General features: G+C 34.3%; 1 protein-coding gene across 13 annotated transcripts in view; it reads left to right on the forward strand.

Moving 5' to 3' along the window:
* The window catches only part of RALGAPA1 (Ral GTPase activating protein catalytic subunit alpha 1), a 265,494-nt gene that overhangs the window by 109,433 nt on the left and 142,998 nt on the right, over positions 1-13,063 (forward strand). For 9 of the 13 annotated variants that reach the window (XM_037056449.1, XM_037056448.1, XM_037056442.1 and 6 more), the window contains 4 exons: positions 5,078-6,613; positions 8,369-8,493; positions 9,514-9,730; positions 11,331-11,507. In XM_037056449.1, the coding sequence (XP_036912344.1) occupies positions 5,078-6,613; positions 8,369-8,493; positions 9,514-9,730; positions 11,331-11,507 (2,055 nt within the window). The remainder of the gene's footprint in view (positions 1-5,077; positions 6,614-8,368; positions 8,494-9,513; positions 9,731-11,330; positions 11,508-13,063) is intronic. The other 4 variants (XM_037056452.1, XM_037056453.1, XM_037056454.1 and 1 more) reach the window with 1 other exon arrangement.

The following is a 13,063-nucleotide window of genomic DNA, read 5'->3' on the forward strand; positions in this document are numbered from 1 at the left end:
AACAATCTTTAATTTTCCTGATAGATTAGAGAGAAGCCAGAAATCTCAATAATTGTTCTTATGCGGTTCAGCTTTTATTATAAAAAATAATACTTTAATGAAAGAAGGGATGCACAAGAACAAAGGCATGTTGAAAATTTGACTGTTTATACTTCTGCAACTCTTTCTTGTTTTCTAATTGAGTCCTATGGGTTTCTCACCCTGAACTTGTTTGCCCACCTACTTTCAATTAGTTTTCAAAACTGCTACTTTGTCATATTAGCTGCTGGTAACACTCTACTCTGAGCCATATCACACAGACTGCTAGTGTTGATAATGCTTTATCATTTGAAGTGAGCTCTGCAGAGCAAAATATTTTGATCTTTTTACTTCTATTTTCTGAGTGCTAGCTGAAAGAAGATGGTGTCTCTCACACCATATCATGTTCCTAAATTCTGCCTGATCAGGAAGAGAATTTTCTGTCTCTAATCCACAAGTAGGCCCTTCTTTATACAATCAGAAAACTTCTTTTTTATCATCAATATGTGATAGTAATCTTTTATAGCTCTTCTGCTGATAATATGCTGCTTTAAGCATAATTCTAAGTTAAAACTTTTTTGATGAAAAAATATGTTAATTTTTTAAGAAGTACATCTCAAGAAAAATCTGAAGCTAATGTAAATATGGCATAATATAATATATTCATAAATAAACTATAATTTCCTCATCTTAAAAGATGATGAGTGGTCACTTGCCTATTTCCAGAATTCAAGAGTCAGCAGAAAAGTATTAGAAGGATAAAAGAGTAAAAGATAATTTAGTGGTTTAAATTTTAGTGGTCTAATGTTAAAATTAATTATGCTAAAGTTTGTTGCTTTTTAGTCTTTTCATCTCATTTCAGTGATGTAGTTACTGCTTTGAATTACCTACAAATTGATCATCTAGTCTTAAAAAGATGTAGAGTTTTTACTGGCCTCTGTTAATAGTAAAAATGGAAATATGCTCTGTAGTTCTTACAGAGAACTACAGTGTACCTTGAAGGTACATTGCCATTGTTGCTGAAACAGGTAAAAATTACATAAAGGACATTGTTATTTCCTTTAGGCAATTCCAAGGAAAAAAATCTTGAGCTTCAGAGTGATTTCAATTTCAATATACTAATATAAGTGATTTTATGAATCCAGGAGCTGTAAAAATATGTAATATTACTGAAATCTATTCTGATTAACTAATAATAGAATTTCACTTTGGTAAAGGGATTTTGACACTTGATTCTGTACCTTATTTTAGAAATAATTAAAATTTTCTAGTGTTATGTTAGTATTACAACTAAAAGGTTTGTCCCCTGACAAACTAGCGACTCCTAATTTTTAGTACAAAAGATATTTTTCTTCTACAACTGTTTATTGAACTCCTACTATATGACAAAGGCTATTTTAAGCAATCGGGATATTATAGTGTTAATACAAATCAAATTCTAGTGGGCCCTGGCTGGTGTGGCTCTGGATTGAGCGTCAGCCTGTGATCAAATTCTAGTGGAAAGAATTTTTTATGTATTAGAAGCTAATATTACACTTAAATTTACAGTTTATCTTTTGAAATAGCAAAGAAAAGTTTTCTTTGAAACAGAATATTTAGGAAAAAACTACTTTTTAATTCAGGAAACTTTAATGCTAAACATTCAGGAAATTGAGAGGCAAAACTGACATTTCTATACTTTGTAGGCTCTATAGGAAGCATTTTCTCAAAGTACAAAATTATTTTTTAGTTTGTTAAAAAACTTTTTTCTTGCTTTGCTCATTCAGTGGTTACTAACGCTTTAGGTAAAACTAATTTAGTTTATAGCCTGTTATTTTTCAAGGTAAAATATAAGCAGCATAGTAACTTATCATGAAGTCCATTATTGTTTTAACCTGCTGCGACCATTATTTTCAGCAATCCAATACAAACTTCACCAGTTGTTTTCTTCTGAGTAATTTACAAATTTTGCATTTGACCAAGGTTTTGTTTTGTTTAGTTTAGTTTTGGTTTTTAATCCTCACCCCAGGACATGCTCAGTCATTTTAGAGAGAGGAGAAGGGAGGGGGGGAGAGAGAGGTAGAGAAACATCCATGTGAGATAGAAACATTGGTTGCCTCTTGCATGCACCCCAACCAGTGTCAGAACTCAAAGCCTAGGCATGTGCTCTGACCAGAAATCGAACCTGCAACCTCTTGATTTACAGGGCAATGTTCCAGCCATTCAGGTCACATCAGCCAGGACTTGACAAAGTTTTGATTTCTAAGATTTTTATCTTCATGGTGCTCTCTCACTATGCTGCTTTAATAACAATTTTTGCCAATCTAAAAAATAATGAATTATTTCATAAACATATACCATTATTTGAGAGATTAAGAACATAGACTAATTTTTGCTTTTAAATCCCAGCTCTTCACTTTCTGAGTAACCTCTGGCAAGTCACTTAGTTTCTTCATCTATAAAATGGGGATAATAACACCTACTTCACAGGGTTTTTAGGTGGATTAAATGAGTTAATATATGTAAGATTCTTAGAACACTATGTAGCATGTAGAAAAGACTATATATGGTTTAGCTATTATTTGTTTTTTTCTTACCAAAGTTCTTTAAATTTAAGGCGTATTAGAGTCATTTATACACGTGTTGACATTGGCTTTCTGTCAACAACCATTTTCTTCTTTGATTTTATGCAGCTAGTGTTTTCAGATGCTCATATAAGAACTATATTTAAAGCTTAAAACTTTCAAAAAGTTTTTTGTTTAAACTTAAATTTTTTAACACTACATTATTTATAGGAAAATACTGATTTTTTTAAAAAATCTTAAACTGGCATAAAAGTTTTAGGTATTCATATGTGCTAGCAAAAGTTGAAGGAAAAACTTAAGCTAAAATAATGGTTGAATTTTCTAATATGAAAGGTGAAGACTAAGTTTGCAAAGAAATTTTTAAAAACAGAACTTCACAGTAATCTTTAGTGGCTTTAGAATGGAAACATTATGAAATACCAATAAAGAAAGCTAAAAATTAAAAGTATACTTTTTCTAAAGTTTATTTGCTAGTCTCATAACATTAGATTTTAATAAGGCTTACAGTCATGATTTTGAATTTGGAGTTGATAAAATAAAAATTTAACTACAAAATTCTTAAGAGTTTTTTTAGAAAAGTTATATAGTATTTGTCATAAACTTTGCTGGGTCCTATTAGAACATTTTGTGTATGTTAAATATAATTCGTGTCTTCTATGCAGAGGTTCTTATGATCAATTCTGGGAGATAAAACAAACAAATACTTAGTTATGAACATACACAAATACACATTAGTTATCTGCAATAATAAATAATGAGTGTAAATGCATAAGTATGGAGATTCTGAGGAGATGTTTTTACTTCTCATGTAGAAGATTTTTAAATGGAGGGCATGAAGAAGAAAGCCAGCATCATTTAAAGTATTATGTTCTCAACTTAATGATAAACCAAATTCAGCTGGTATTATGTATTTACCTATGTAGGGAGTCTAAATGTATATGTATATCTTCAGGAATATGGTGGAGTCTTAGCATAATACAAATTTCTCTTGATCTGGATTTGGAATAAAGCCCATTTTTTTTGGACTTCATGCAAAAGGATAATGTGAATGAAAGACCAGAAAGACCAGCCTCCTTTCATCCGTAGGATGAATCCTGAGAGTATTATGAAATGCTGCCCCCACTTTGGGGGCAGTATGAATTACAGTATCCAGTACCCGCTTTGGATACTGATCTGAGTCCAGAGTGAGAAAACTCAAGTACTAGATCTAGCACCATCAGTAAATTACTTTTGTGATCAGTAAATTACTTTTGTGATCAGTAAATTACAAGATCTGTCTTACTCTGTATCTAAATCGTCTCACTTTGATTGTTCACTTATAGTTCTGTTACTCATAACCTTTGTGTTACAAGCCTAATGAGTAGTGACATTTGACTTTTTGACTGTGTCCTTACTTTATTTTATTTTTCTGGCTTCTGAAAAAAATTTTTTTAGTTATTTCTAGTTAATGTAAAGGCCATGATGGATTCAAAGACATTGCATTTTGCTTTAAAATTTCTAATTTATATATATATCTGTTAAATAGTATTTCATTTTATATATTTTTATTTCATATATATTTTTTAATATTTACCATATACATAGCACTTTGGGCGGTAAAAGCAATGTAATGACATAGAACACTAAGCCTGCTTCTCAAACTGTGATTGTAAATTTAAAAAAGTAGCTTCACCTCATTGGGCCTCATTATTTTCAGTAAGAGAGTTAAAGTAGAAAATCAGTAATGTTCACTTTTATTCTGAAATCTGATTCTTAAAAAGAGTTATAAGAAGATATAGGAATAGTTTTCATGGAAAGGGCCACTGATAGGAAGGGAAGGTGTCTTCTTAGTAAATTAAATGGTGTTTTAACAATATATTAATTTTACTTGATAGCGCTGAATTGATGTTACTACTATAATAAAATTAAATACAAACCTCATAGAACATACAGTTTCCTGACGAAGAGAACTTTACTTTAGAAGGAGGGTGGAGATTTTCATTTGTAATACGTGATCAATCAGATAGGCAAGATTTGAAAGAATATTGGTGCTTCTTGCCTGATAAGGAAGGAAATGGGAGTTTATGAGACCCTGTAAGATTTCACAGTGGTATATTTAGATCAACTTTCTATGTTAAGGTCTAGTTTTTTCTGCTTGTAACTTAAATAAGTAGGAAAAATTGAACAGCAATTTGGATTGCTTTATTTATTGGCACAGCTCTATATTTAACTGCACTTCCAAATGTTTCATCATCTCACTGTCTCTTTCTCTGCATGTTAACATTTTAAAGTATATTGTGGTAGTTTGCTAATTCATTGACACTACATGCTGTATTGGCTTGTGCCCATCATTATTTAAAAACAGATTTGTATTTTTAATAGATTTTATTTCATTGAGCTTACAAAAACATCTCAGAATTTTTTAGTTTTAAGCATATGATTAGGCTGTGGTTGAAAGTATACTTATTTTTCATATTCATATTGTTCTACTCTACGTAATTTTTCTTTTTTTACAGATATTGATGATACTCAAATACTTCCCCGCCCAACTAGAGTCAGACATTTTTCGCAAAGTGAAGACACTGGGAATGAAGTTTTTGGTGCTTTGAATGAGGAGCAGCCCTTGCCTCGAAGTAGCAGCACTTCTGACATCTTGGAACCATTCACTGTTGAACGAGCCAAAGGTGCAGTTCCTGTCATTGACAGTTCATCCCGTCATGCGCCAAGCTTGCAGAGTTCCACAGAGGCTTCGTCAATAACTAGATCCACTGAAAGCTACATCACTGATACTCATAGTAGAGAGTCTTCTCTGGAAGTTGGTGATAGCATATATGACCATCTTTGTCACTTAATAGATCCAGTAGAACTTGCAGATTCAGCTTTTGAACAAATCCAGTACATTGACCTTGAAGGAGATGACGATCTTCTTTCCTCCCTGAAAGAATATTTTAAGGAAAACCAGGAAAATCACAGTAAAAATGAGTTAGGTAAAGAAGCAGCTTCTCAGGAAGTGATTATTGCAGTAAATAGGGATGAAAGATCATCCTTAGATAAACTGGAATACTTAGACCAGGAAAATAAACTAGAAAGTATCTCCTCTTTTGTTGGGACTCCTGAAAACATACAGTTTCAAAAAGAACAAAACTCATCTGTCTTCATGAGTAATAGTGCATCTAACCAATTAGATAGTTTTATGAGAACAAAAACTTCTGAAAAATGCAAGGTACCAAACAGTGATAAACAGTCATTGGAACCTAGTTCAGGTAGCTCTTGTGATAAAGAAAAGAGGAAATATCTTTATAGACAAGCAGCCACAGAATTAGATGCCTGTGTAGATATTACACTAGTTGAAAAGGTTAAGGGTGTGCAAATTAATGAAAAAAAACCTCTCCCACATGTTATTCATACCAAGAAAACCACACTGAAGGCACCTGTTAACCGTAGAATGCCTCATGCTACAAACACTAGCAAGCTTTCTCCAACCAAAAGGAGCTTGTCCGAAACAGTAACTCATAGAGCCAAAATCATGAAAATCGCTACCAAAAAACGAAATAGTGTTCATGTTACTTTTAGACCGTCTACTGAATCAGTTCAGTTTTATAATCCTCTGGAAAACAAAGAGGCTCCATGGAAGATGAGACTGCGGAAGCTCAGTGGCTTTAGTAGTAGTAGCAATAGCAGCACCAGCAACCCCCAAACCAGCTCAAATACTGTTACAGAGCTGGTGAAGCCTGGTGTGTACAGACCTCTAGATGCATTGACTACATCAGTAAGTAGTAAAACAGTTAAGGAATCTACAGAGATTCCCACCGTCTTACAAAAGGAAGAAATCGCAAGTAATCATTTGGGTAGTCGTAGTACGCTTAGATCATCAAGTCATGAGGCAGGGTTACCGCAGGGCTCCCTGGGTGGCGTTTATAAAACTGTTGTACATGCTCTTTCAAAGCCGAAGGCAAATGTTTCCCCACAGAGGCAGAACAGAATGCCACCAGAGGCGCCACTGAGGGATCTGTACAGTCATGTAATGGGCTATTTTGGAAGGAAAGCTGCAGGTGAGCACTAACAATGTGCAGAGCGCAAAAGGAGAAAGACAGCACCAGTTTGGCTTAATGCGACTGAAGCAAGCTATAAGCAATCAAGCTTTGGGATGGTCACTGCTTTCTCTCTGTTTGGTTATGCATGCGCCTTTTCCCAGCTGTATTTTTCCCAGCATAAAATGTTTATTTGAATTACTAATTTCCCTTATAAGGCATTTAGTTAAACCTCTTTGCTGCTGAACAGATAAGAAAGAGGAAGATATAGGAAAATTTTAATGACTTTTCAAAGGCAGTCTAAATCAAATATTTTCCTGAGTGTGCACTACAAGAGCCTTGAAATTGTTTTCTGAGGAGTTGGAATACCGCCCCTGCCCCATAGTTTATATTTAAAAGGGCACAAGCTATATCATTGGATCCATTTATTTCACTGCTGATTTATTTTTATCTTTTTTCTTGGTAGGCTGTTACTTTGACATTATGTAACATAATGGGAATCAAAATCCTACAATCAGCACCAACATTTTTAGTCAACTGTAATGAAGAGGCAATTATTTCTTAAATCTCGAAGTGGATTTAGTTACATTTCATTTAAGCAATTTCCAAACAAGCTATAGGCTTTGTAGTTTTGATTCAATTGTACAGAATGCAAGTTATGTCCTTGAAACGCTTACCATTACTTTCTCGTTTCTGAGATTTTAGATGTGCATAAAGGTTTCATGATAGCCAATCCTGATTTAAATATGAAACCTCTATGGACAGATTACAAAAAGCAACATTATGATAACTGTTTTATCTTGATTCAAATTTAAAATAACTTTACAGTTATAGAAAATTAATTTTCAGCAGTAAGGTAGGTTTTGATTTTATTTGTTTAACATGGTTTTGTTAGCATGATTAACAGACCGCTGTATAATGAATGCATCTTGCATTGAGCCATTAATGCCACTTGAGGGCACTATTTGACAGCTTAGCAAAGCCTGGCCAGTCATATAAAGATAATGGTATTTCACAATGAGCTCCTCCTGATCTATGTATTTTCTTAACCTGAAATGCTTTGTAGTTAATTAGGATTTTAAACAGTGCTGATTTTCTTTTCATTTCAGAGAAATCAACTTTTTAAGAGCATAATAGTGAAATAAATATCTTTAAATTCATTTCCCAAGTTGAATACTTTCTGTTAATGTAAATTATAATGTAGTCATTAAAAAAATCAAGATAACTGTTTTGGGTATTTCTTTTTACAGAAAATTGTGAAAATCTCTTTTGTCAAAGCAATAAAATTAGATTTTATAGTGAATAGAAACATGTCAAAATCACAGAATTTTTATTTATAAATATCTAAACTTAAATGCATTTATGTCCAAATGAGATTTGCATAGATTCAAGGGATGTATTTTTTGCAAATATTCTTTTGGGAAAAGTAGAATTATAAATTAAGACTAACTAGAAGCATAGAGATGGAAAGAAATATAAATATACCAGTTTCTTTATAGGCAATATTAACCTAACTCCAACTAGTGCTTATCTATAAGCTTTCTTGCTGTTTAAGGTTATACTGAAGATTGACTAACATCTGCTTAGTTAAATGAAGTAAATATCAATTTACTAATTCTTAAAATTAAATCTAAAAGGAAAGAAATTATAAATGCATGTTTGGCAAATAATTGATGTGGCACAGGTAATTTGTTTTGGGTTGTTCTTGTTTATTTCAAATTTAGAAAATGCAGTTAAGGCTTTCCTCACTATACATAGTTATTTATTTATTTTTAGTCAATAAAGAGGACATGAGCCCAAAACTGCCTCCTCTTAATAGTGATACTGGCAGCAGCAATACTAACGTTCCTGATCTGATGGATGAGTTTATAGCAGAACGACTTCGAAGTGGTAATGCCTCAGTAAGTGTTATTTTTTTATTTGGTTTCAGAGAGGAGGCTAGAGTAACTAAAAGATAAATACCTGTGTACATCTATATATCATATAGATGTGGAAGTTTTTATTCAAAGTAGCCTTTTCCCCAAATTTAACTCTTTTTATTAAAATTTTAAATTTTAATGTTTTTATTCAAAGACATAAAACAAGCAAACTTATCATTTTGATCAGAGTAAAAGATTAGAATACCTGTTTGCTCACCTACTTAGATATAAACCACTACCTTCCTAGTCCTCCCTGTATGTTTCAGATTGCGCGTAGGTTACCCTGATGTCTGCCAACAGCCCTTAGCGGGAGAAATAACAATGGAGGTCTTCTTGCCAAACTCCTGTAATTTTGATAGTATAAATTTCTTAATCATTGTAGAGAACTTTGAAATATATTTTAAAGTTATTTTTGTATTGAATATTTGAATTATGACCAAATGAAAATAGAGATTCCTATTTTCTTAATTGCTTAATAATGCTTAATTGTTAAGGAAAGATTAATATATGTGGAATTACTTTTTAGAATGGTCATACTTCATTTGGGTTTCCACTTGCTTTTAGTGAAAGTCTGTAGGCCCAAGCCCTTTTTTAAATTATTCCTTTTCTTCTTAAGTGAGGAAAAATTACAGAATCATTATAGAATGACTTCTTTGTCATCATTCTTTCATCACTGTCTCTTCTAACTACTTCTTCTTTTTCCATTTGAATACTTTGCTCTTTATACTATCAAAACTTATAATCACTTTATGGATCCTTTGAGGTTTAAGAGTCTCAGGCCCAGCACCATCTGGTATTGGGTCTTTGCTATAGGCTGAACAACAGTAGTTTAGGCTCCATACAGTTAATGTGGCTTGTTCAGTTAGTTTATTTTCCCCCTCCTACTTCAGGCTCTAAATCTCAACATTTCTTGTGATAATTGTCTTGGAAATTAAAGATTTCAGATGTTTAATGAAAATTTTTAAACTTTTTTTAAATGGTAAATGTTTCTTGAACTTTTAGACTATGACAAGAAGAGGAAGTAGTCCAGGCAGCCTCGAAATTCCCAAAGACCTCCCTGATATTCTGAACAAGCAGAACCAAATGCGTCCTGTCGATGATCCAGGTGTACCCTCAGAATGGACTTCTCCTGCCAGTGCAGGGAGCAGTGATCTTATCAGCTCAGACAGTCATTCGGACTCTTTCAGTGCTTTCCAATATGATGGCCGAAAATTTGACAGCAAGTATCTTTTTGTATATAAGCATTATGGGTCTATTTGTTGTTGTTTTTTGTTCTAGAATGACTTATGGATCACGTGACTGTCACATCTCTAATGTTACTTAGGCAAGGGGTTACCACATATTTTGATTTCATTTTTAAAAATCTTTTAAAAGATTTTATTTATTTATCTTTAGAGAGGAAGGGAAGGAGAGAGGGAGAGAAATATCAGTGTATGGTTGCCTCTCATGAGTCCCCTGCTGGGAACTGGCCTGCAACCCAGGCCATGGGCCCTGACTGGGAATTGAGCCGCAATCCTCTGGTTCGCAGGCCTGCGCTCAATCCAATGAGCTACGCCAGCCAGGGCTGATTTCATTTTTTAATTTTTTAGGTGGAATTCCAAAGAAGTTTTAGGGATTCACTTCAGGTTGAGGCCACTTTATTTTGCCAAATGAAAGACATTTAGAAAAACAAAGTACACTGTCCTTTTATAAAATTAATCATATTTTAAGACCAAAAACATAGAAAGGAAAAAAATTAGAATGGACTTGATATTAGAATAAAAGACAGACAGACATGCTTATGAGTTGGCACTATTTCATGCACTCATACTTGGGAACCACTGTCTAGTCACGGTCAGCGCTTCAGTCTCTTCAGCAGTTATGTTCAATATGACAGTACCCAGAGCATTTCTTGAGTAATTGCTTCATGTTAAAATGACATCAGTGGTGTTTTTTGGTACTGTATCACTACCATACAGCTTTTCTGCTATAATTCTGTATTACACTTGGTAGTCAGTGAAGGGTAACAAAATTTTTAAAAAGTTAAATCCTTGGGAGCCAAGTTCGTGAGGAGCTAGGAGACACATTGGAGAATTACATGTTTGCTGCCCTTAATGATTATATATTGCTCTGACCTCAGACTAGGAATATGATTCAAAGGAAAAATTATTATCATCCACATATGTACCATTTTTATTATATATACCTGTACTACAGATTGTAAAATACTTGCGCCCCAACTGCTGTGGCTCAGTGGATTGAGTGCCAGTCTGAGAACCAAAGGATTGACAGTTTGATTCCTGGTCAGGGCACATGCCTGGGTTGTGGGCCAGGTTCCCAGTTGGGGACATGAGAGAGGCAATCAGTCCATGTACTTCTTACACATCAATGTTCCTCTCTCTTTCTTCCCCTTTTCCTCTCTCTAAAAATAAATAAATAAATAAAAATCTTTAAAAAAATAGATAAATCGGACTATATCAAATGATTTTTAAACTTAAAAAATACAGATAAAAAATAAAGATAAATAAAAACTTGAAAAGCAGTAAGTATATTATGAGCTATCAGAAAGCATGGATAAGAATAGTGATGAGTGATGATATATGTCTGTCTGTCTTTTATCATTAAGTTGTTAATAATTAGTTATGAGAAACCTTTAAAAATTTGTTTCTAACTGTAAACTTCCAAGTGTTCTTATTTACAGTTGTGTGAGTGATATACGAACAGAATAAATTTAAGGGAATATTAATGTTGAACCATTTTGCTGAACTACGTGTGTCTTTTTTGTAAATATTTTTGTTTTGTGATTGTGACTTCTGTACTAGCATTTCTTCTTCCTGTAGATTTTGGCTTTGGAGCTGATCCTGGAATTGTCTCCTCTGCTGATGTGGATTTAGGTTCTGGTCATCATCAGAGTGCTGAAGAGCAAGAAGTAGCCAGTCTAACCACGCTTCACATCGATTCTGAAACAAGCAGTCTTAATCAACACGCCTTCTCTGCTGAAGTTGCAACGGTTACTGGTAAAGTTACTCAAGGGAATGTACTCCTTAAATGCATTTTTGTAAAAGCCACCAAAGATTCAGTTTAGAATTTGATTTGATAGATTTTAAGTATTACTTACTAGTGTTTAAGTTTGTTTTTTTTTTTTTTTGCTCTTTATACAATAATGGAGAAAAATACTAATGTAAGAGTTTCTTGACCTAGAGTCTATCTACATGGGTAAGCTTCAGGAGACTCTATGAACTCCTAATATTGTATGCAAAATTTTGTGTATGTTTACACAAGAGCATTTCCTGCAGCAGTTTTTAAATAGATAATCACAGAAAAGTTAAGAACTACTATATTCTACCTTTTTCATTGTCTTTCGGAATTAACTTAGATTTTTATAGATTTCTTTGTCAAAGTATTATAGAAAATGTAAAGTGCACTTCCTGTTAGAAGACCAATTTTTTTAAAATGTAGTATTCTGTGTGGTTTTTAAAAAAATTTTATTAATTTATCTTTAGAGGGGGGAGGGAAGGAGAGAGAGAGAAAAATATCAATGTATGGTTGCCTTTCGTGTGTCCCCTGCTGGGAACTGGCCTGCAACCCAGGCATGTGCCTTGACTGGGAATCGAACCACGATCCTTTGGTTCACAGGGCCGCGCTCAATCCACTGAGCTACAACAGCCAGGGCTATGTGTTTATAGACTAAATTATTTCTTTCAGCAACTTTCTTTGTGTGGTCAGACCCAACGATAACATGACAAGTCAGGGCCAAGAAATTCAGTTGTGAAGTGCAGTACCACATCATCGCAGAGTTAGTGCTGTTGATCATCAGGAGTCTGAGCAGCTACTGATCCACAGTTCAGGAGTTCCACTGTATGAACCAGATTCACTCTGGTTTCCACTGCAGTTTGTGCCCTTTGATAGGAGATTATCCTTTCCAGTTTAAGTATCAGTAGGGTGGCTTTTGCATCCTGAGGTTGGCTGGAACTTGCAAGATTGGAGCAGCGATTTCTGCATGCCTGAATTAGGCACATTTCCTCAGCCAAATTAAGCAGATAAATTTTTTTTTCTAAGGTAAAACATTAAGATACTGTGAAACCTGGATATCTGGGGCCATGGGAAGCCTTTTTTTCTCTTTTCTCTTAATTCTCACCCAAAGACATGCTTATTGATTTTAGAGAGAGGGGAAGGAAAAGAGAGAAACATCGATTGGTTGCCTCTCATACCCACCCCGACTGGGGACCAAACCAGCAAGCTAGGCGTGTACCCTGGACTAGATTTACAGGACACAGCTCCAGCTGAACCACACTGGCCAGGGCTCAAGCAGGCGAAATTTGGCCAGTGGGAATACTGGATAGGCAGGAACCCATCCTTTGTTTTCATACTCTGCCTCTTCCACATCTCTTTTATTAGAGGGAAGGTAAGAACATTAGCCTACTGGATTGCAGAATTTGGGCTGAGTAGAAGACAGGAGCTAATGGGTTATATTGGTGATTTTCAAATGGCGTGCCGTGAGATTTTTAAGCATGAAGTGCCTGACCATTTGGGCACGGGCAATGACCTTTTTGCCCTTAGATTGCCCCCCCCC

The sequence above is a fragment of the Sturnira hondurensis genome, unplaced genomic scaffold, assembly GCF_014824575.4.
Source record: "Sturnira hondurensis isolate 20B ecotype Veracruz unplaced genomic scaffold, ASM1482457v3 Scaffold0008948, whole genome shotgun sequence".
NCBI lineage: Eukaryota > Metazoa > Chordata > Mammalia > Chiroptera > Phyllostomidae > Sturnira > Sturnira hondurensis.